Source organism: Syngnathus typhle, linkage group LG9, assembly GCF_033458585.1.
Source record: "Syngnathus typhle isolate RoL2023-S1 ecotype Sweden linkage group LG9, RoL_Styp_1.0, whole genome shotgun sequence".
Classification (NCBI taxonomy): domain Eukaryota; kingdom Metazoa; phylum Chordata; class Actinopteri; order Syngnathiformes; family Syngnathidae; genus Syngnathus; species Syngnathus typhle.
In genome coordinates, this window is record NC_083746.1 from 4759190 (window position 1) to 4781245 (window position 22056).

At 41.8% G+C, this 22056-nt stretch overlaps 2 protein-coding genes across 6 annotated transcripts in view; one reads left to right on the forward strand and one right to left on the reverse strand.

Annotated features, from left to right (window-relative positions):
- Positions 1-16189, reverse strand: part of vwa8 (von Willebrand factor A domain containing 8) — a 31320-nt gene extending 15131 nt beyond the window's left edge. Inside the window, exons 1-29 of the mRNA XM_061287177.1 lie at positions 15900-16189; positions 15706-15783; positions 15493-15623; positions 14987-15097; positions 11593-11760; positions 11215-11379; positions 11088-11137; positions 10539-10647; positions 10364-10468; positions 10126-10254; positions 9648-9782; positions 9496-9573; positions 9140-9300; positions 8954-9067; positions 8452-8641; positions 8220-8297; positions 8028-8143; positions 7845-7942; positions 7653-7759; positions 7164-7235; positions 6531-6607; positions 5177-5252; positions 4947-5082; positions 4719-4838; positions 4431-4636; positions 3024-3175; positions 1647-1755; positions 1419-1557; positions 540-727 (exon numbers count right to left, since the gene is read on the reverse strand). Coding sequence (XP_061143161.1) covers positions 540-727; positions 1419-1557; positions 1647-1755; positions 3024-3175; positions 4431-4636; positions 4719-4838; positions 4947-5082; positions 5177-5252; positions 6531-6607; positions 7164-7235; positions 7653-7759; positions 7845-7942; positions 8028-8143; positions 8220-8297; positions 8452-8641; positions 8954-9067; positions 9140-9300; positions 9496-9573; positions 9648-9782; positions 10126-10254; positions 10364-10468; positions 10539-10647; positions 11088-11137; positions 11215-11379; positions 11593-11760; positions 14987-15097; positions 15493-15623; positions 15706-15783; positions 15900-16038 — 3537 coding nt within the window. The 5' untranslated portion in view covers positions 16039-16189. The remainder of the gene's footprint in view (positions 1-539; positions 728-1418; positions 1558-1646; positions 1756-3023; positions 3176-4430; positions 4637-4718; positions 4839-4946; positions 5083-5176; positions 5253-6530; positions 6608-7163; positions 7236-7652; positions 7760-7844; positions 7943-8027; positions 8144-8219; positions 8298-8451; positions 8642-8953; positions 9068-9139; positions 9301-9495; positions 9574-9647; positions 9783-10125; positions 10255-10363; positions 10469-10538; positions 10648-11087; positions 11138-11214; positions 11380-11592; positions 11761-14986; positions 15098-15492; positions 15624-15705; positions 15784-15899) is intronic.
- A 1063-nt stretch (positions 16190-17252) lies between these two features.
- The window catches only part of dgkh (diacylglycerol kinase, eta), a 36993-nt gene continuing 32189 nt past the window's right edge, over positions 17253-22056 (forward strand). For 4 of the 5 annotated variants that reach the window (XM_061286967.1, XM_061286970.1, XM_061286969.1 and 1 more), the window contains exons 1-2: positions 17373-17508; positions 17967-18131. In XM_061286967.1, the coding sequence (XP_061142951.1) occupies positions 17461-17508; positions 17967-18131 (213 nt within the window). In that variant the 5' untranslated portion in view covers positions 17373-17460. The other variant, XM_061286966.1, reaches the window with a different exon arrangement.

Below are 22056 nucleotides of genomic sequence, written 5' to 3' on the forward strand. Positions count from 1 at the left end.
TTTCCCAACTAGTCTGAGTTCGTAGTAAAGCCTTTCTAAGTGGAGGTAACCAGGACACTTCTAATAGTAGGTATTCAGGTAACACCTATAATGATTGACTGATCTTCCTCAATGAGCAGCATTGAAACCACAAATCCAATTTGGGTCAGCTGAGACTAAACGCTATTCGACTAAAGACTGGACTTTACGAAGATTAGGTTAGGTAAACTATCGTCTCACACCTCCTGACTGTACATTTAAAGAGAAGATAGAATTTTGAAGAAGATCTGAGATTTTTGAAGACTACACCTTGAGTCTTCAGGCATTTTTTTCACATTGCAAATGTTCCCATCATACTCCTGTTTCCTTTTTCTTGGAGCCCTTCTTTTGGCTATCGGCAACACAAACTTGTGATATTGTCCAAAACGTTTGATATCGATGTAAGGCTAAGACTAAGAAAAGACATATCTAAAAGAGCTGAGCTCGCCAAAAATATCAAAACCGTCAAACGAAGACGAGATTTTCATTGGCACAGGTTTGTTTGGTTTTTGAAAGCCAACCTGTTGCTCGTGAAGCACCACCTGCCCATCTAACGGACTTCCCAAGGGGGCCACGGTAACAAAGGGCTGCCAGACACCACTGATGGTCTTAGGGAAGATGTCGTAAAGTTCCACGCACTGGATGGCCTCTCCGCGCTCCTTCATGGAATAAAGTGTCACCGGGTTACATGCGGCCACGTAGATAGTGTCTGCAAAGCAAATAGCATCAAAGGTTATGAATCAGCTCCTGTGCGTTGACTCAATAGAGTTAGAGAAAGGCGAAGGGGCTTTTTCATGTTTTCTTCTCAATTTTAAGGAAAAATACGGCTCATTGACAAAGCAATTATGCTGTGACGCCTGCTTGTAGTGATTTCAGCGTTGTTTCTGAGAAATAATGTCACATCCCTTGATTTTGGCACAGCAGATATCTAAAAATAGCCACAAGGAAGTCAGACCGAGAGACATGAATCAGTTTAGCAATCAACCACAACTCGTGGAATGGAGCCAGAGTCTGTCCCAGCTTAGAGTCCAACTATCTTTTTGGGGGAGAAATGTTTTCCGCAACTTTAAGGAATACTCGCGGCTCTTAAATCCAGAATACATAATACTACAGATTGACAATGAGAGAATATTTCAAAATGAATAATTCTAGTCTAAAGCCTGCTGCAGAATAGTGACATTTTGCAATTATTACACAGTAAACTTAATTCCCGGTTGAATTTCATTAGCAAGTTGAGCCAATAAAGTAGTCGGGCCTGAATTAATAGTGTCCACTGCTCAGTGGCGTCACGTTACTTTAGTGAGACATAAAACAATTTCATTGTAAAAAAAGGACAGCCAGTTAAATGTAAATTCCTTGATGAAACAAAAAATATATAAAAAACAGAATCAAAGCATTACCATCTTTGGTGGTGACATCACAAATAATGTTGACTTCATTCATGGGAATCTGCCAGTGGGCTTTTTCCTCGCTGAAACTTAACGCACGGCTCTCCTGCCTGTCGCATGGATAGGCCTGAATACGCAGGTAGACCGGGCCCTGGCAAAATGAGACACTGTTAGCGCCGACAACCACTTGTGTGTGGTCTTAAATAATCACATAAATCTCATTATCTGCTGATTTCTTACCTTGATGTCAATGCGATGTGTCTCAGAAGGACACAGCAGTTTGCGTCGGGCATTGCCTTGTTGATTTATCGTCCAGAATCCTGTCATCTTGGCTTCTGGCAGGGGCAACCTGGAGTAAAAGTTCAAATTGTGATCTGAACAATTTGGTATTGTGTGAGTCAAATAGCAGGTAGATGAAACGTAATAGTCAACGGTTTAGAGTTTGCTTGTGTGGATTTTCCCAGGGTACTCCATTTCCTCCCACATTCCAAAAGCATGCATGGTAAGCAGAGTGATCGCTCCAAATTTTCCGTAGATGTGATTGTGAATGTTTTTTTATGTGTGCCATGCAATTGGCTTAGGACCAGTTCAGGGTGTCCCCCAACCTACCAATCAAGTTAAAAACAATTTTACATGCATTTCCGGTTGTATTCTTATGAAGGGACTTGTATCAATCATAGATGCTTATTGATAAAATGACAAATCAAATTGTGTCCTTGTTAATAGATCACATAACTGATGAAGGAAAATACTTGTTTCTGCCCCATTTATTTTATTTTATTGTTTAAATCAAATGCAATCAGTTCCAAATAAAACCACAGTACACTGAAGAAACAAATATTTTCCTTTATTTAAAAGTCATAATTTCACATTTGTTGTCAATGTCTTGTTAAATAATGCAAGGATTGAGGTATTATCTCAAGAGTGTGATTGATGCAGAAACTTCATTGAAGCCTCATATATGTTTAGTGCCATTTGAAAACAGCAAAAACAGAGTTGAAGCCATACCAAATAAAAACTTCATGAAAAATGTATTATAAATACATCTTGTGCAATACATTGTAAATGTCATCAAGTTTTACTGCAGAGTTTTACATTTCTACAGTTGCGAATCATCATGGGTTGAAATGAATAACCACGCAGCGTATTCTTTACTCACGTGTTGTTCTTTTTATCTACAATCCAATCTATACACACCAAACGATAGCGGTTGCGACAAATTAGTCGATTTAGTGATTTTACTAGTCCACCATGATGATTAGCGTATTGAACAAAATTATTCAGTTGCCTTAACATTTTTATTTTTTTTTCTGAATGTGAAGTAAGGAAATATGATTAAAAAAGCAGAATTTTGAACATCTTTTTAGACTGCGCTATCAAAGTGGAAGGACAATAAATAGGAAATTCTTCCACCGCACGTGAAGAGATTGGCGATGATTTGCGTCTATCCGTCGATTCATTTTCTAGGCCGCTTATTCTCATTTGGGTCGCAAGTGTGTTGGAGAAACGCTGTAAATTCCCACCATGTAATATTTCGTATTGCAGTGGTAGGATGGCACTACGAGCATGCAAGTGTAAATAGTGTCATGAGCAGCGAGCGCATTCCCGATGCCTTACTCCTTGGCCAGCTGAACCGCGTTGGGCTTGGCTCCGATGGGGATGCCGTGCTTGTGCAGTGCCTCGATCAGGACGTCGCGCGTGTCTTTGTTATATGAGTCGAAGTCAAAGACATTCCGCACCACGTTAGCCAGACCCTCATTGGGGAATTTCTGTTGGACAAACACATCTGACTATCACAAATTCTGTCTTGACAAGTTGGGCTGCACTTTGTATTGTGAAAGCTCTTTCTAATATTTTGAAGGAAACCACTTGGGAGCATAACATTGCAAAACCAAGAGTGCACGTACTCAAATTGTGTTCGTTTTCGATTTCGAGCTTTGGTATGTGCTGCTGTTTAGTTACCCCCCCCCCCCCCCCAATTTAACGACAACATTGTCTAAAATAGATTGGGGACTCATGTTCGCAAACCAGGGCAATTTTCTTTCATTAAAACTAAACCAGTGCGACAACTCTGCTTCTGGGGGGGCAATAATTGGACCGTAGCTCACATCTCGACGTATTTATTTACAATACTGGGCCTAGACATAGTGGATGCTCAATCAATAATACCTGAAAGCATAGAAGCAATGCGCACATTGACTCGGGGGCAGTCTACATACATGTCAAACAATGAAGTGCTAATTAAAGAGCATCAAATGATTGTGAGTCTGATGCCACACAAGGCCGGTGGGGAAATCTTTTCCACTGAATTATTGATCCCACTGGCTCTTCTGGTACTTTCTGTGGTCTCTCGAGCTGAAATAATGTGCATTATTTACACCTCCTGACAAGCTGATGGAGAGAAAATAAGCATTTCTAGACTCTGTTCAGACTGTCCTCACATAACAGTGTCTAAAGCTGCACTTTTGTGAGCGAAAGACATTCCCATGTTTTATCATGCTGAAGGCGGGGGTGTATCTGTACAACATAATAAAATTGCTCGAAAAAGCAACAATATTACTTGACGACTTACATTTTAGGAAATGTCTAAATTTGAGGCATACATTTTTGCGAATTAATCAACATTAATGACTGACATACAGTATGTTAATTACTAATATTCTTATTAATTCTAAGGCATTTATGTTGCAGTTAGCAAAGGCGAAAAGCATGCTAAACTTCAGCTAATCAATACTGAGGGGACTGAAGCATTCATAAAAAGAAAAACCCATATGGAAAAACACAAATACAATATATGCATGCTGGTTTAAGCTAGTTTTTCCAGGCAATGCTTATTGCAAACTTTTTCCTCAGGGTAAAATATTTTGCCAATAAAAGAACCGTCTTTAATTCTACAAAACAATTATGTCAGAGATGACTATTCATTAGCATGCATGGTTGTAGCAGCTCACAAACAAAGCAATAAGGTCACATAAATCTTTACAAATGATGGATGGGGAAAATGTTTTGGGGGGATCTTCCTACCTGGAGATGCTTGACAATGTTGACCACCTCGCGTGTAGAGTAGGGGTAGGCAATTGTGCCCTGGTCAGCCATGGATCGGAGCTCTCCGAAGGCAGCGACTAGCTTCTCCAGAGTCGTATCTGGAACACCGGGGCCGTACTGCTTCAACATAGCCAGCTCAGCCCTGGGTTTGGGGTTGTCGACGGCATGGCAGCTGAAAATGTCGCCTGTAAAAATGTGAATGTATATTGTACTGTGGAATCCCCAAACAAATAGATCAGCGTGGAATGGCAATGCACTCGTATCTACCAAGAGCTCCAAAAAAGTCGTTGCCCAGGAAGGGAAAGCCCGGTCGGTTAGCCAGCACCATCATTCTGAAGTCTGGGTGCATGGCGATGGTGTTTGCTCTGCCCTTGGCTTCAAGTGGATCTAAGGAGATTGATCACTCAGTGTACCGGTAGCAAACAACACAAACATTCATGTCACTGGGTCAAGAGTGCACCCCAGCTTGTGACGTGTAGAATGTATTTGAGATACCCGAGATAATTCTGCGTCCATCAGCCAGAATCATCTCTCCGCTCTCCACCAGGGTTTTAAGGATGCAGGTCACGTTCGTGGGAGCTTTGTCGGCCTCGTCGATCACCAAAACGTGCCCCATCTTCACGGCCTTGACCTGCACGCCCGCGTTAGAGCCACTTAAGCATTCCAGAAATTCAACGGTACATAAGACATATCAGACTGGGAAAAAAAAGTCCTCTGGAACCGACCAGCGGCGAGTCCTCATATGTGATGATACCATCTCGGACTGAAGGCTGCAGTGTCAGTGACTGCACCGTCGTATCCCTGCAGTAAGCATATGTATCACACAATATAATATAATACATCCAGAATACTTATTTGAAGAAGTGGACGTTTTGAATCCAAACAGAACTTGTTGGCCGTTGTTGGCCGTTCTTTGTCAATGAAATTTCCAATATGACGCCATTTTTGACCAGTGCATATTATGCTCCAGATAGTCTAAAAAATACAGGACCTCAATTTAGATTCTTAATAGTTTTGTTTTGTCTAAAAATTAGTATTACATTCCATTCATTCTCAACTTTTCTTTTTTCCTCTAGCTCATTAAGTTAGCCACTACTACATTTGAGTCCATCAGGTCAGGAAGCTAAAAATATGACATCAAATTACAACCCGACCACCTTAATTCCCAATGGACATTCCAAAATGAAGTTTGCCCGCCTCTTTCTCTTCTAGCTGACCCGGAGGCTGTCCTACTTTCCTTCTTGGATGCTTCTTACATTTTCTGAGCCACATCTCTGAAGAGATTCAGTCTCTCAAAAGCACGCACACACGCTCGCACACACACACGCGCACAATAAATATACAGTATACACCCATACTCACGCACAGATTTTTGTATTCCCAATTTCCAAAGGCAAACACACACACACACACACACACACACAAACACACACATCCTCCTACCCCTGCTGCTTTGATCTAATATTAGCTTCTACAGTGAGTTTGACTAACCGGGTCATCATGTCCATCCACTAAGTTGTCCGTTTTGACTTTCACAAAACGTTGACCTCTGCTGCATAGAGAAACTAACAACAAATGAGAAATCAGCAAATCCATCAATCCCATTGATGTTCATTTAAATTCAAACGAGATGTTTCATCAATTCCTGTATTGCAACACGTGCTCGACTGCATGAACTGATTATGCCGAATCAAATGGAACTGGGGTACTGGACTAATCAGATTCTCGTGAAATTGTTCACATTTCGAAATCCTTGTGTCGGCCAATTACGAGTCGTGGTCCTTGTAGAGAAGTTAATCTATTGCTCATCATGGTAGCTTATTCTCCCAGGAAAATTTTTGACTTTCCTGCAACGGAACACATGACATTTCTGCAGCCACCAGAGAGGCAGTCCTTGATGGCCAGGCAGCCATACTGCCCCGAGCCAATGGCTGGCGACTGCAGCGGGGGACTTTTCGCTTGCGTCATTAAAACATCTTGTTTCCGCTGGGGCATTTTGGTGGTAAAAGTAGTTCAGTCAGGTGGCATCCCAGTAGCATATGGATAGTTGTGATGCCAGCTGACCTTGTTCCTACTGACCTGTGCAATTGTAGGTATTCTCTGGGTCGGTTCAGAAGGTGCAGGAACCGGTCCACTATTTTGTTTTTACCGACACCCTAAGAAAGAAAAGGGACAACAAAAAAATATATTTTTTTAGTAACAAGGACATTTTGGTCTATTCTATTCCATGGAATGCAAAAAAAAATGCAGGCATCCCTCTGATTTGATGGTAACAGATTGTGACGGGGGCTCCTCTCCTCTCTGGGAGTCCCACTGTCTTCCCACTGTCTGACCAGCCTGTCAGAAGTCTTGCAGGGCACTCAGACAGCCGCTAATGTCTACGCTTGGGACACATTCACCCACTCGCTGCGGCATGTTATTATTGCGCTGACACAAGCCGCCATATTTTGGCTGCCATGTCCTCTTCTTTCCTTTAACCCGGCCCACGAAAGCTAAACTGACAGAACAAAGTCTCCCAGAGGAAGTGCTCGCCGTTCAAGGTTTCCTTAAGGGTCAGAGGAGTTTTGCAAGTCTTCTGTCCATGCCAAACTGCCTCTCACATAACTGACAATCATTGTCACAAAGAATCAAGAAGTGGCTTCTCAATGTGAAGTTAATATTGAACATGCTATTTGATTAGCAACAATTGTCTTCATCAGTAACAAAGCTTACCTGGTTGCCGACCAAGAGGAGATGCTCTCCTAATAGAAAGTCTTTTAACATATCCTCCATCACCATGATGTGCTGCAGACACAGAACAGACTGTTAAATAAAATAAAATAAAAACTAGGACATTATAAGTTCTTGCCACAAAAAAAATGAATATGGTGCTTTGCGATCTTTTTGTTCTCTTCTGAAGACAGGATGAAAGTAGGTCACTGATGAAAAGTAGGACATCCACTCCTGGCTCTCACACATGATGCCAACAACCACTCTCAATTCAATTCTCAACATGGCACCAAATTATGTGGAACGAGTACAGAGAGAGAGAACAAGTATTACTAAGAGGGGAAGCTAGGCCTAAGGACATATCAATACAGCTTGTTCCTTCGTGGAACTTTCACACCAATGATTTCAGTCCTTCAATTAGCTAGAAATTGCAATCGATGAATTAATAGCCGGGACTATCTATCAATGCTGGAGTGGTGACTGTGCAACTACCTGGGGATTATCATAGAAGAGCACATCTGGAACCTTCATTTTCTCATTGGGTTTGTATACAGGAGCAGAAACCTTGCCGATGGTGAGCGTACCATCTTTGACCATACCTGAAGAAAAAAAAAAACAGAGCAATCACTCAATGACATTTCAACAGCCTAGTAGAATGTTTTGCATGTAAAAACATCAACGCACAAGTAAAGTCACGTGTGTGTTCAGATTCTGGAGTCTCTTGTATGGCGCAGTTGGCAAGGCTTTTCTGGAGAGAGCCGCGAGCCAAACTGGGAAGGAACCTGAAAACACAGAACTAAATTGGTCATCTGCATCTTATAGGAGTTAAAGTGCAAAAACGGGTTGGTGCATGAAACCTGAGCACACCTCGAGAGGCAAGCCTTGTTGACAGCGTGGGCGATGCTCTCCTCGGGGTAGCGAGAGATTCGGCGACAAATCCGCAGCAGCTGTCTGGTGGAGAGGGAGGAGGCCAGAGACTGTGCCTGGTGACATATGCAAATAAGTGACGCAGATCACATTGGCACACGCGAGCACACACACTCACACAAACACACTTACCGTGGGGTCATTTGTTTGTCGCAGAGTGTGCGTGAGGTGGAGGAGCTGTTCAGCAGCCTCCTTAGGAACATTAGGAGACTGCCAAGTGAAATGAAAACAAAAGGTCAAGGGAATGGGAGCTTTAATCAGCCGAAAAGAAAATCGATAGTCGTTTCTAAAATAAGTGTAATAATCCCACATACTTCCGAATCCAAATAATTCTTGCAGAGGACAACTGCTAAGTGTATCTCACCAGTCCCTGCAGGAGGTCGACCTCCTCGGCTCGGGCCAGCGGGCTGACGGTGTGGTACATGAACATGGTGAGCAACTCGGGCCCCAACCACTGCTGACCTTTGCTGTTACTGCTGCTTGCACCGGCGCCCACAAAAGGAGGCTCGGCCAAGGCAAGCACTCGGAACGACGGGTGGATGGCAAAGATTGACCTGGAAGGACAAATACCAATGCCACTTTGGCTGCTGTGTTGAGGTAGATAGAATGTGTGTGCGTGCATGTGTGCCACAGCCAATCAATGTCATGAAGAAGAGTATGGCTTTCGACAGTTGGCTGCATAAGCCTCTGATTCGAGAAGACAGAGAGGACCGTGACTGTAATCCCAGAGAGACACCCACATAGCACTGGACTATATTTACACTGGTGGGGGAGGAGCGTTATAAGCGGGCACTGAGCATCAACACGCCAGAGATGAGTTTGAAGCTAACAGTTATTACTGGGCTTCCACCTGTGGATGCGTTTACCTCTCTTTAAGCTGCTCATCTGTAAAGTTTTGTTCTTCTTTTAGTGCTTGGTATCTATCCCACCTCAGAAGCCTGGTGCCATCGTATAGATCCAACTCCCGGTCATGAAGTAACCTGCAGCACACATCATTGATGAAGGTTTGCTCTCTCTGCAATACAAAAGTGAGTGATAGATGTTGGTCTTACCTCGAAAGGACAGCCAGTGTGCCAAGGTTGACCCTGTGTATACCATCCAGTAGCAACAGCTTGCCCTCCATGGCAGCAGTGACCAGCGGCGACGGACGCCACGCCGTGTCTCCGTTGGGGAGCGTGAACCTCTGCTGGAGGAGGTCCCTGGCCGTCATGTCCTGTTACATGCACAAAAACAAATTCTACAAGTGCTTCCGTCCCACTATGTACTGCCTCCAAGTTTTGATATGTTTAATTGCGTATTGTCGTGCTTTTAGTGCGCCCTAGATTCCTCATCAGGACTGTGAATGCCTTTAAAGGATTTTGGGCAGTTCATCTCGCAACCCCTTTCCCCACTGTTGTATTTTTTTTACCTGATAGAGCATTACAGGCTCGATGCTATAACCCAGCATCTCGGCAAACTCTTTCGCAATCACTGACTTGCCACAACCCTGAAACACACACAAGAGCACAGTGAGGCTTCCGTTGGGAATGAACCCCAGTTTTGTTTGTGTGCGTGGAGTACCTTGGTTCCTATGAGACACATGTCCTTCACCATGTGCGACTGCACCATGTCAGCAATGAGCTGAGAGTGGCTGGGGGTGCTGATGAAGGCGGGGCTACTGTTGGGTGGTCGTGGCTCCTTGGTGCCAGCAGGGACCTGATTATTTATTTGATGAATTTGGACACAACAAATACAGAATATCGCTTTCATATTGTTTTACAACAGTGGTATAATATGAATACAAACGATATCCACTTGAATATAATTCATCATTAAGGTATAAATAAGTCATAATTAATGTCATCATTACGCAATTCAGTTCTACGCTACAAAGACAAGAGGAAAATAATTAGGGAAAATTCAAATGAGCATTTGTAATGGCAGATTTTACATTTCAAATTTAAGTGTGTGGCCATGGAGGTTCTCCTTTCCCACAAAAACTGTACTATAAAATCACATTAAAAAGAGGACTGAAAAAAACAACAACATAGATATCAACCTGAATCGTAACATCTTTATCTTCAACGCGCAAGGTGACGTCTGCATAGTGCTCCAAGCCTGCTGTTCTGGACGCACTGATAACCGTGCTGCTCGATGTCTTGCTGCGGCCATCCAGAAGCTCAAATTTCTGTGCAAAAGCGAGAAGATCCGCATGACTCGTGCAGGCATCAGTCTGACAAACAAGCCGAAAACATTACATTATATGACAAAAAGATCGAAAGAGACGCATATCTTACACTGAGCACAGTCTCCACAGCGCTGTACCCCTCCTTGCCCAACATGCTATGGTAAGGATAAAGTCTCTGGACCAGCTGCTGCGATGACATCATGGGGAAAACGTTCTATACCAACAGAAGACAAACACTTTTCTCAGAGAGGTGGACAGCAGAGGTTTAATAAATAGGCCTTTACCAATAAATGAAGGCCATAAAGGAGGTTGTCCACGGGAAAGTCAGGAAGGCCAAGGTTCGATGATTCCTGGGAGCACAGTGTGGTGGCAAGTGATAGAAGCTGGGACACCCTGACACAGACACAAAGTGAGGGAGTAGTGAGGACAGTTCAATAGGGTGTATGTGTGTGTGTCATATGTACGTCTTGGGGGTTGAGCTTCAGTTTTGCTCTTCCGGTTCTAATTTTGCGTCCCGTAATGTGAAGCAAATCCGCTTATTTCGAGCCTTAGGTGGAGGTGATGAATTTTGTCCATCATACATGTCTTGATTCCTTAAAGACAAAATCGAGTGTACCGCTTGGCGGCAACCTGCTGATTCCATTGCCATCCTTGGGCAGCCTTAATTCATAATAAATAAATAACACTGGAAATGAAACGACTAGAGAGAGACCAATCCCTCCCAAAAATAAAAATCCTCCGTGATCCTCGACTTTGTGAACAATTATGTTAAATTCCAGTGGAATGTGGTTTTTGATCAAACGACATTTTAAAGTGATTTTAAGAGCGTTCACCTCTCCGCCGCTATGTTTGGTCCTGCTGTGTACAACAGCTCCAACTGGTCCTGAAGACAAAGAAAGTTTTGTTATGGGTACCGTTTACCTTTGGTCTTGATTTAAAAATAAGAGTGCATGAACGTACCTTAAAAGGGAGATAGTAGACGTCTCTGGCCTGGAAGCGAGAGCGGAGGGGAGGATCCAGCGGGTTACCTTTGTATTTGGGTACAGGTAGACCGAGGGCGATGACTCGAAAGTCCTCGCTAACGCGGACAATCTTCCAGTTGTCAAGCTCTTCTTTTGTGTGTTCCTACAGGTTGGGGAAACAATAGAACCTAAATGTAGTTAAAAAGTCAAAGGATAATAATAATAATATAAATATATATAATATATATAAATAAAAGTTAATTAAGAAGTTTGGGTTTTTTTTTTTTGTGATTTTGTGAATTTATTTTCTGAATCATAATGTATGAAAACATAACATACATAATATACAATGTTTTAAGTGTGCTGGTGTTCTGACCTGCAGCAGCTTGTCATAGCGCTCAGCTGCCATGAGGAAGCGTCCGTCCTCCAGCTGCATCTCTCTGTTCTCCAGCAGGTTGTTGAGAACAGGCAGAACATTCCTTTCAGCTTTCTCCAAACCTTCCAGAAGCAGAACTCGCCCTTGAGTGGCTGCCCTGACGGCGCACTAAGACGAAATGAATGAAGATGATGTCATTCCCTTTGGGTCACCAGGAATGTAGACAAACATCGAACCCGAATGTTTTACTGTGCTCTCAAACCCAAGTTGTTATTTTTAGAAGTGATATATTTTTTTGTCACCAAATGTAGGCTGTAGGGCAACTCTTTGTTTACATTGCGTGTGTGCGGGCACATTTTCAGCTGGAAAGAAAAAAAAAACCAAAAGCGCCTCTTGACGTCAGCAGGCAGGAAATTTAAGCAGTCTGGGATCACCGCAGAGCCAGCGCGCATATAATTAGGTGTGCGTGTAATGCACATACGGAGCATTGTGCGGGAAGCTGAGCCATAAAAGCGACTATAGCGAGGCCAGGATGTTCTAAATTTAACCACGAGTCCATTTTCAGCACTGTAATGAGACCATGATTTGGTCATCTAAAATGACACATGACAAGAGACTGACTTTGAAATTCGTATAAAATTGGTGGGAACCTTTATCAGTCCAATGCAGGAATGACTGCTAAGACCAATTCAAGATACTGTCCTGGAAAATCTTCAAGTGATTTGGGGTAGCCAAAGTAGTATATCCCTTGAGGGATACTGCATTGGGAGGTTTTTGGGACTACAGAGACACTAGCAGATGGTCATCAATCTCTCCTTTAGGGATGTTTGATACCACTTTTTTTTTTTAGAGCGAGAACTCAACTCTTGAGGACTGACTGATACACCTTTACTAAACATTTACAAAAGGGCGGCTGATATGTCACGAGTCCGGATACGATAAGGCTGGTATCACCGTCGATACCGATACCTGGTATCGGCACTTGCCCATTCCGAGCTCTCTTAATACAATGCATCACCGAAACTCTTCTCTTCTATTTGATTTTGCTTTTATCGGAATAAACCTGTTTCTTATCTGCGGTACAAAAAACTTATCTAAGGGTATGATGATTTTCTTGGAAAGTCCAGAGAGTTTTAATTCCTTTCACAAGTAAAAAATACTATTCCATACTTTTATCAGCAGAAAGACACATCTTTTAATTTGTAAGGTAAGGTTGAGGAATTGCAATTATTCCGCCTGATGCTAGTGAAACATATCCCCAGAAAAACTCAAATCCAAATGTTTATTTCGAATAAATTATTTCTCCATTCCGTTTGAGATGTCTTTGAGACATCAGTCCTGGAACGTCTCAAACGCCTCGTACATGGACCTTTTAGTAGCCTCGGCCATTGGAACAGCACAATATTAAAATATATATAAATCCGTTTTATTATCTGTGGGAAAATTGTTATTGTAATGTCACTTAAACCAGGATGACATTTTATTTTTATGACACTTTTGTTCGTGTTGAGTGTGGCATTCGTTCAGAGTCACTTAACACTGGGTCAGCGTGGAGCGCAGAGGCTTATTGCAGGTTGCGTGGCTTACACTAACAACAGTCAAGCGTATCCAATAAATCCATATAAACACCCGGCCAGCCATTAACTTCAAGATGCCTTCCTTTCCAATGGAACCGGTAGTGGCGATGGCAAGCTTTTTATGACTGTAATTGAGTGCAGGGTGAATGCCCAACATAAGTGGCTGCTAAGTGGTGAGTCGTGATTGGAGGAGTCCAAAAAAGAAAAACAATTCTATCATTGCGGCTAATAAGTACCAACTAGCGAGCTGGGGGTGCTGCTAGAAAAGAATGTTCGAGCGGCAGCACAGGGATTGACCCATTCCGGGTGAATGTAGGACTTCCAAATGAGCACGGATCTCTGAGGACTAGATCTTCTAGTTGACATGAGTTCACATGTTACAATTCCTTTCTAAATTGCGCCTACATCTTAGAACTCGTCCTGGAATGTGCACTTAACACACCCTCTGGAAAAACATCTCAACAATTCCTCACACGCATTTGATTTCATTCTGATCAACATACTCATGATGGGAGTGAAACTTCTTTGTAGCTTCAGAGACCAAAAATAATTATCATGGGCTGTTTCCCTGGCAAACAAGCATAGACAGGCGGTTTCATCAGGAGGCAAACGTGGGAGGAAGGTGAAGATATTCGCGAGATTATCACGCCGTTCTTCTGTTTTAATTATAAACCAACACGTGATATACACATCAGTGGGAAAAAGAGGGTGGAAACGGAGCCCCACTAATTTGGTTCACTATAGACAAATCAATTCAGTGAATGTGAAACCATGCAGTTAGGAAGGGGTCAGATTGTGAAAAGCATCCAATAAAGAACAATTTTACTTCACTTTAGATTTTCCGCAGTGATCTTAAAGAGGAAGCCACTTTGGTTACAGTGGGTCTTGATGATACTAAAAAGGGAGCTTTCACTTCAGTTGAGTAATTGCTGATTATTGTTATCTTAAAATTATGGACGATTAATATGTTGTGGAGGTGACAGCAATACATCACAAGCAGGAGGAAAAGATATTCAAAAATAAAAAAACAAACACTTGACTGATTTTTATTGGGTCCAATGTTAAGGTTCAATACACCAGAACACATTAAGAGCTCAACATGATTCAACCAACCAGGAAGGAAGTCAGAGAAGCATATCACTTAGTTGAGCAAAAGTCGATTCATGCGGTCCAACCACAGTATGCAACTTATTCTTGTCTAAAAGACAGACACTTGATGGCATGTTGTTGAACCGCCTATTGCATGTACTTTATCATTTTACACTCTATGAGAAACTTGTCATTAAGTGCTTGTGGTCCAGAAAGTGAGCTGTATTTTCTCATGTTATTTGTGAGTAAATAGTGGACAGTTTGTAATTTCCTCCACGAGATTGGGGAGGGCCTCGGGATATAGCGGGCTCTTCACATGGTAATTCAAGTAAATTAGTTCCGTCTGTTTGTGCTATTCTTTTGCATCACTTCCGGCTCTGCAGAGTCAAGCATTTTGCATCACTTCCCATTGCAGTGTGATATAGAAGTTGACGTGAATCTCGCGCACGACATGGTTTTGGAACAAGCCATCTTGGAAAACGGCACAAAAAATGACCTCTGATTATTTGTGTTTATTTATTGTATTTTGCAGTTTCATTTTTGTGTCATGAATAGAAAGATATTGCAAGTAAGTCATACGACACCTTGGTAGTCTCCTCTCAGCACAAAAACAAACGCCTCATCATTTTCGAGCCCGGGAAATGGTTTCATTTGCCGTGTTTGTGAATTTAGTAGAGTCATTGGGTGTCACCATACTCACGACGGTAACAAAACTAGCATCTGCCTACCTGGTCAACGTAGAAGGCGGTTCCCGCTCGGATCTCTCTCCTTTGTTTCAAGTCGGTCTCCGTGGTGTCCCTGGACAGCGCGACATACTCCACTTCTCGTTTGGTCAACTCCTTCAAGAACAGGGAAGGACGTTGGCTCAAATAGCATATGCAAAGGGAATGTCGCTAATCGAGAAACTACAGTTGAATCTTTAAGAACGAAGACGGGAGAGAGGATAGTTTGTTATCATCATTTGGCATTACTTCAGTTTTAAATAGCCAAAATGAAATTTTTATATGCATAGGAAGCGATTTTCTCAAAAGGAGACGTTGGTTGGCAGGTTTCAATGTCATGTCCGCTCCTCGCTGATTGGTTTATTTCACCGTTTGCTCAGGGTTGCCCTGCCTCGGCGATGCGCTTGATGAGTCAACTCACCAGATTTAATCGTGGTACAGAACTGAGTCTGGATTTCCGGGCCTTGAGCATTCAACTTGAAAGACTCTACTGTATATACAAGCATACTCACAAGGTATTGCATCGCTATGGTCCTCCTCAAGGGTCCTGGGGGTCCAATGAGAAAAACGTCCTGACCCAAAAGATCTTTCTGCATGATCCATCGCAGATGCTGCGCAACAGCCTGGGGTAGGACGTCTGCAACTAACAACCAACATTGAGGCAAAGTTATAACGCTTATCAATCTTGTTCCTATCATTGCCTCGTTTTCATCAAGTTTACATACTGTGTTTGACAGGAACCAGTTCAGGATTGCGAGGGGTTTTGAGTTTGTAGGAAATATCCCCTATCTTCACAATGTCACCTGCAAAGACACAATGTCAACACAACTGGCAGCATTGTCGATCTCACACGCACAGACACAATTACTGTCGTTGGTTTGCTATTAACATCTAAAGACGTTTATATGTGTTTGGTTACCTGAGGACGTGTTAAGGAGTTTGATCTCATGGCTTCTCCACATCCAGCCATCTTTCCCCAACACGGCACCCAATATAGTCCTCATCCTCCTGGCAGCAACAGCCGCAGCTGTGCGGCTGCACAATAACTGCGGGTGCATATTTGTATTTAACCGATGTTGCAGCCGCCGGTGTCATACAAAGTTGACATTCACAGATAAATAAACTAAACTGCTGTTTGCCCTAGACAGGATTGTTACATGTCACCTCATTGTTTTCGTAAGACGGTATGATTTAAAGGTGGGACTAAAATGTCCGTGGGTTTTGAGTTTCGTGTAGGAACAAGATGATAACATTAGACCGTTCCGAGTATTCGTCACTGTCACGATGTGAGATTGAAATGTTGACCGGATTTTTTCCCTAAAATATCAAAAACACATACATTTACAGGCCTATGTAAATTGGGTATCAAAATAAAGAAAAAACAACGAAACTGCACCATGAAAAAAGATCCGCGAGTGCAGATCAATTTGTGCATTGTATGTTTAATGAATGCTGCTCAACACCAAAATAAATGTAACATTTACAACAAAGTAAATGTTCTATCCTATTATATTATTTATATATAAATTCCATCTGTAAACATATTTTTAATTGAAACGCCATTTAGGTTGACAATACAGCACATACTGTTTTTCCAATATAAATGTGGCAATCAGAACTATTCAGTTCACTTACATAATCATAAACATCAAATACACATGACAGACCATGACAATGACAATATCTGTTAAAAAGAACTTAAGACTCACTGTAACAACCAAAAATATCTTAATCCAAAACAAGTGATTGTCTTTTTTGCCCTAGTATGACCAGTCCCCTGAACTGTTTAACAATCTTCAGCACTAAAAAGTGAATATTTCGTATATAATAAATTTAATAAGGTCATTATTTTTTACATAAAATTAGGACCTTTAAAATGCATTTTGCCACACATCAGGTAACTACCAATCACAGCTCAACTTGCAAAGCAAACAGATGAGCCTCGATTACGATTATAATTAGCATTATTTTCAGTCGACAGTGGACTCGCAGTTTAAGGAAAATATATTACAACAGCAGGTGGCAAAATGCATTTTAAATGTCTCAACTGTACATGAAAAATAATGAAGGTATACAATTTGTACTGTTTTTTAAAAAATACCTAAAGAAGTAACCCATCATTTTAATTCTCTACATTTCTTCAGACTCAGATGTTAGGAAATATATTTCAATGATATCACGATAACAACTTTATCTTTACAGTCCGCAGATTTGGAAAGGACGTCAAGCCATATGACGTCATAAAAACACGCACTTCGCCCCGAACGTGCGCGCTTGACGTGGGTCACGTGGTGCCTGTGGAGGTTCCTTGGAAGAGGAGGGCGGAGGAGCGGAGGAGCGGAGGCAGGAGGAAGGAAAGCTGTCGTTCGATCCACTCGGTGCGCGTATGAGCGCCGTCCAAGCAGCGTGTAGTCGTCCTCCTCCTGAGCGAGCTTGGCGTGTTGTCTCCCTGCAGAGGACCGACAGAGAGAGACGCGGATATGGAGGATGCCTGCCATTACACCCGCAGCCCTGCCTGGGAGGAGCTGGTTAGTCAAAGCAAGCGATATTTTGTATTTACAAAAAAAAAAAAAACTTTTATTCATTCAGTGCCGCGACAATTGCTCAAGTAATAACAACCAACCGTGATTATGTCACACTTTAAAATACTTTTCTGTTTGCTTTTCGCTTGATTTTTCAGCTTGAAGACTTAACGGAGCCCATCGAACCAGTTGTGGCTCTATAAGTGATCATATTATTATTTCGCTGCCAAAAATGAAAACAACAATGACAACCGGGCTCGTGTTATCATGGTGTTGCGAGGAGTGTGCCTTACATGATCAATAATGGTCTTTCCTCTTGACTGGTGTCGGTCTTCCCTCGCACCAGCCTGCACCACCGTCCACAGCGATGACAGGCTTGAGACTCCCCCGAATCCGGAAGGGAGCGGCGGACCGAGCCGAAGCCACTTGGTCATAACCTCGGCTCCTCTTGTCACCCCACACAGGAGCCGGATAAAGGGCCCGCGTCTGCGGTAAGGATCCATCCCCATGAGGTGGGCGCTGTCTCGGTGTCCGTTGCTGCGGACGAATCGTCTGACAGCGAGGTGGAGCAGGAGGGTCCGCAGAAACTCATCCGGAAAGTGTCCACCTCAGGACAGATCAGAAGCAAGGTACGAGGCAAATCAGCGTGCAAACATAAAATAAATTACAATCACAATTATAAACAATTGATATCTCAAATTGATATACAATTGGTATCTCAGCCGCCATTCAAATCAACAGTTATATTTGTAAAGGCAGATTTTTATTTTTGCATTGGGTGTCATTATATGCCTGGCTACCAATAGAGGAATGTGCACAGTTACTCTAAAATTGTTTATTAGTTATTTTATTTTATTCGATTCAAGTACTGTAACCTCAATGTAAACATAAATGATGGTAGCTGCCATGTAACTACAGTCAAGCATAACTTGGGCTATGTTTAGTTTAAACTACAGGCTTGGATGTACAAATACAAACATCTTTGCAGTAAGTAGCATGATAAGTGATATAAAATATAATATATATAAATAAATGTATAAAAAATATTTTTAAATGATGCCTGTTGTGAAATGATCATGATTAAAATTGCAAATCATTTTATTACTTTAAATGCTCTGAAATCAAATAGGATCATATTTTTTCAAGCGTAGCAATAAAATTAGAGAATTGATTCCATTTCTAAAGACAGATGCATTTGTATAAGATTTTGTTGACGTGTAGTGTATTTAATAATGTGTCTGGTCACAATATGATATCAATGTTTTCGGTTAAATGGGCAGAAAGTCTTCTTAAAATGTACAGTGCAGTGACATATTTATTGAATAATTTATTACAATGAAAAAATGACCTTAAAAAAAGCTAGAGGCATGCATTGTGCTGCATTAGTTTCATGTGTATATGGGGGAAATATTTTGTGTGTGTGTGTGTGACACGACGCAGACATTGGTAAGCAAATGCGTTACTAATTCTTCCGCATGGTCACCTAAGCTTCCTTGGCCCACTTATCTTCTACACTGAAATGGAGCGCCGCACTCCCACGCCAATGGATCCACTTAATTATTGACTGTTCCACTTCAATCCATTTACATTATTTAACATCGGAAGGGGTGCATATTAAATTTAACGTGTGGAATAAAAAAAAGTTGCATGAATGTCTTCATTGCAATTTGGACCTGTCGGAAAGCTTTTTTGATTCGCTGATTAAACAGTTCCACATTGAAATGAATCATTTTGCGATGTATACTTTGCAGCCTCTCAATTTGAGGACACATCTGGTTCAGGATGCTGGTTGACCTTTGATTTAAAATCGAGGCTCGAAACAATGTTTTTTCTTTTAGGAATGTTTTTGCTAAATCTGAAACTTTCTGATTTTGAGGAGCATATTTTGCCTGTTAATTCTGAAGCAAGGATTTGACTCCAAAATAAAATTACGACTATATAACGGGGGAGTTGATTGTAGGGCTCCAGCGAAGAAATATTCTAGGATTTGGGGATCCTGAAAATTCGAATGAATGATGGAGTACTTGGATATATGACTTTTTTACTTGGGTAAAGACCAATTTGGATTTGGAAGACGAAAACATGACATTTGATAACGAATAATAACAAACAACCAGTTGCAGAGCTTCCAACCAACAGAATACTTCCAGAACAATTTGTCTAAATATTCATATCTTTACAAATCTTATAAAGAACACTGCTGTGGAACAGTTATTTCAGTATATTTTGCCGTACAATTAAAATGATTCTGCATAATGTCCAATTGCACAACATAATCATTACTCTATAAATCAAAATTATCATCTTCTAATCCCCAAAAAGAAATGTAAGGAGCAGCTCAGGAAGTGTGAGAATTTACACTTTTTAAATGATGCTAAACGTGAATATGCAAAGTCTTTGCGGGTACGTTGTGCTAACACAACGTTGTGTGGGTCACTGGGGTTGTTTTAGGTGTGTGTGTGTGAGAGTTGCTAATGGATCATGTGTCTGTACGCTCAAGAGAGTGTTGTTCCACTGGATTGTTTGCTCAGCTCTGGACAGTATGTGTGCATGTGTGTGTTGGTGCACATGCATGTGTCCATTTTTCCCCATGTCGCTGTCCACTGTACGTCCGTCTTCCGGTTCTTCGGTTGCCGCAGACAACCATGTCCTTGGTAGCTGCTGTTGGCGTCATTAAGACAGCTGTTTCGGGTGAATGGGAACACATGCCACAGTGGGGCTCCTCTAGTAATTATCTTGATATGTCTTCTTTGTGGGGACATTTGGTTCAAATTTTGAGAGTGCTACAAAACCATTGCATATGCGAGCTGGAAAACAAAGTTATAAAAAAACTTTTTCCCACTGTTGTTTACCCGCTTAACAATCATCCTTATGTATTGTTTGCACGTTCCCCACCATTCTTGTGTGGGTTTTATCTCCCCAACTTACAAAAACACTCACGATTAGTTTACAGCAAGCTCTCTTGACCAAGAAGCTGTATTTTATAGTCCACCGTCCGTGCGATTGTTTCCTACCAACTTCTCCTCAGTCACATGGTCCGAGATCAGGGGTGTCAAACTCCTTTTTTTGGCGGGCCGCATTGTAGTCATGGCTTCTTTCGGAGAGCCATTATGACTGTATGAGCACCTCATATTAAATACAGTAAAAGCTACAAAACAAACTGACAAATAACTCATTTTCAAATCAGATGAGTAAAAACTAGTCAAATATTTAAAAAAAAAAGATATTATAAAAGTGAAGACAATTTGCAATTCTAATGACACACAAATCTGATGCGCAATTTGTCTTCGCGGGCCACACAAAATGATGTGGCGGGATGTATCTGGCCCCCAGGCCTTGAGTTTGACACCTGTGTCCTAGATGTAGCTCATTTGACAAATATAGTGCATTTACTGTACCTTACTTTGGAGTGGCACACTAAGAACCTAAACACACATTGGGGACTGGGATCATGCTGATAAGATGCTATATTAATCCAGATTGGTTAGTTGTTAACTTTAGTCAACCACTATAAACTAAGGACAAAACTCTCTGGGGTCTGTGTCTGGTATTCCTGTCCTATTGTGTGCTTTCTTTTGGTATTTTGGTTCCCCCTTCAGTCCCAAAAAGTCCAAGCCAATGCCCTTAACCAGAGAGATCTGGTCCCCGAGCATTGCAAGAAGGTTAAAGACGTTCCACTGTTCTACAGCACGTTAATAAAATACAACCTTTACCTTAGAAGGACACGTTCCCCAATTTGTCATGCAACAACTGTCAGTGCCAACAATGTCCAGACCCTTCAACATCTGTTGATGAATGTCAACCACACCCGTTATTGCCACGTCTCCCGAGACTAACCCAGCTGCACCTCCCCCGCATATTTCATTCAAATTCTGTGTTCATTCCACTGTTCTACAATGTCCTCTTGTCACAATCAAATGGTGTTGTTCTCTAGTGTTTTAAGACAAACCCTCTTCCGAAAATCCTTCTCCCGCATAAAATATTAGCTTTGTGATCACTGTTGTTGTTTTGTAGGAGACCTTCAGCCCAATTATTGGCTAGGCTATTATCTTGTTAAGTGTGCTAGGGATCTGGGATGTATTCCAGCTAAGTTTGGGCAAAAGGCAGGCTACAAAGGGGGATTGTTTATGTCCCTTTGACCGCACAATTTCTGTGTTTGGGCTCCACAGGCATGATGACTTCTGGTGACCTGCTTGGTGGAAACGTGGCTATAGACCAAGGGTGTCAAACTCATCTTTGTCATAGTTTCCTTCGGAGGGCCATTATGACCGTCAACAAACTGATGAGTAACTAAGTTTCAAAGCGCAGATATTATTATTAGATCATATTTTTAAAAGATCAATGGTAACAAAAATTGCTAGCAATATCTGTAGTTTTTAAAAGTGAAGACAATTTGTAACTTGACACATGAAGAATTTGTCTATGGAGCCACATATTTTTTTGGCGGGCCGCATTGTAGTCATAGCTTCCACCTCATATTATATACAGTAGAAGCTACAAAACAAATCAGATGAGTAAAAACTGGTCAAATCCTTCAAAAAAAGATATTAAAGT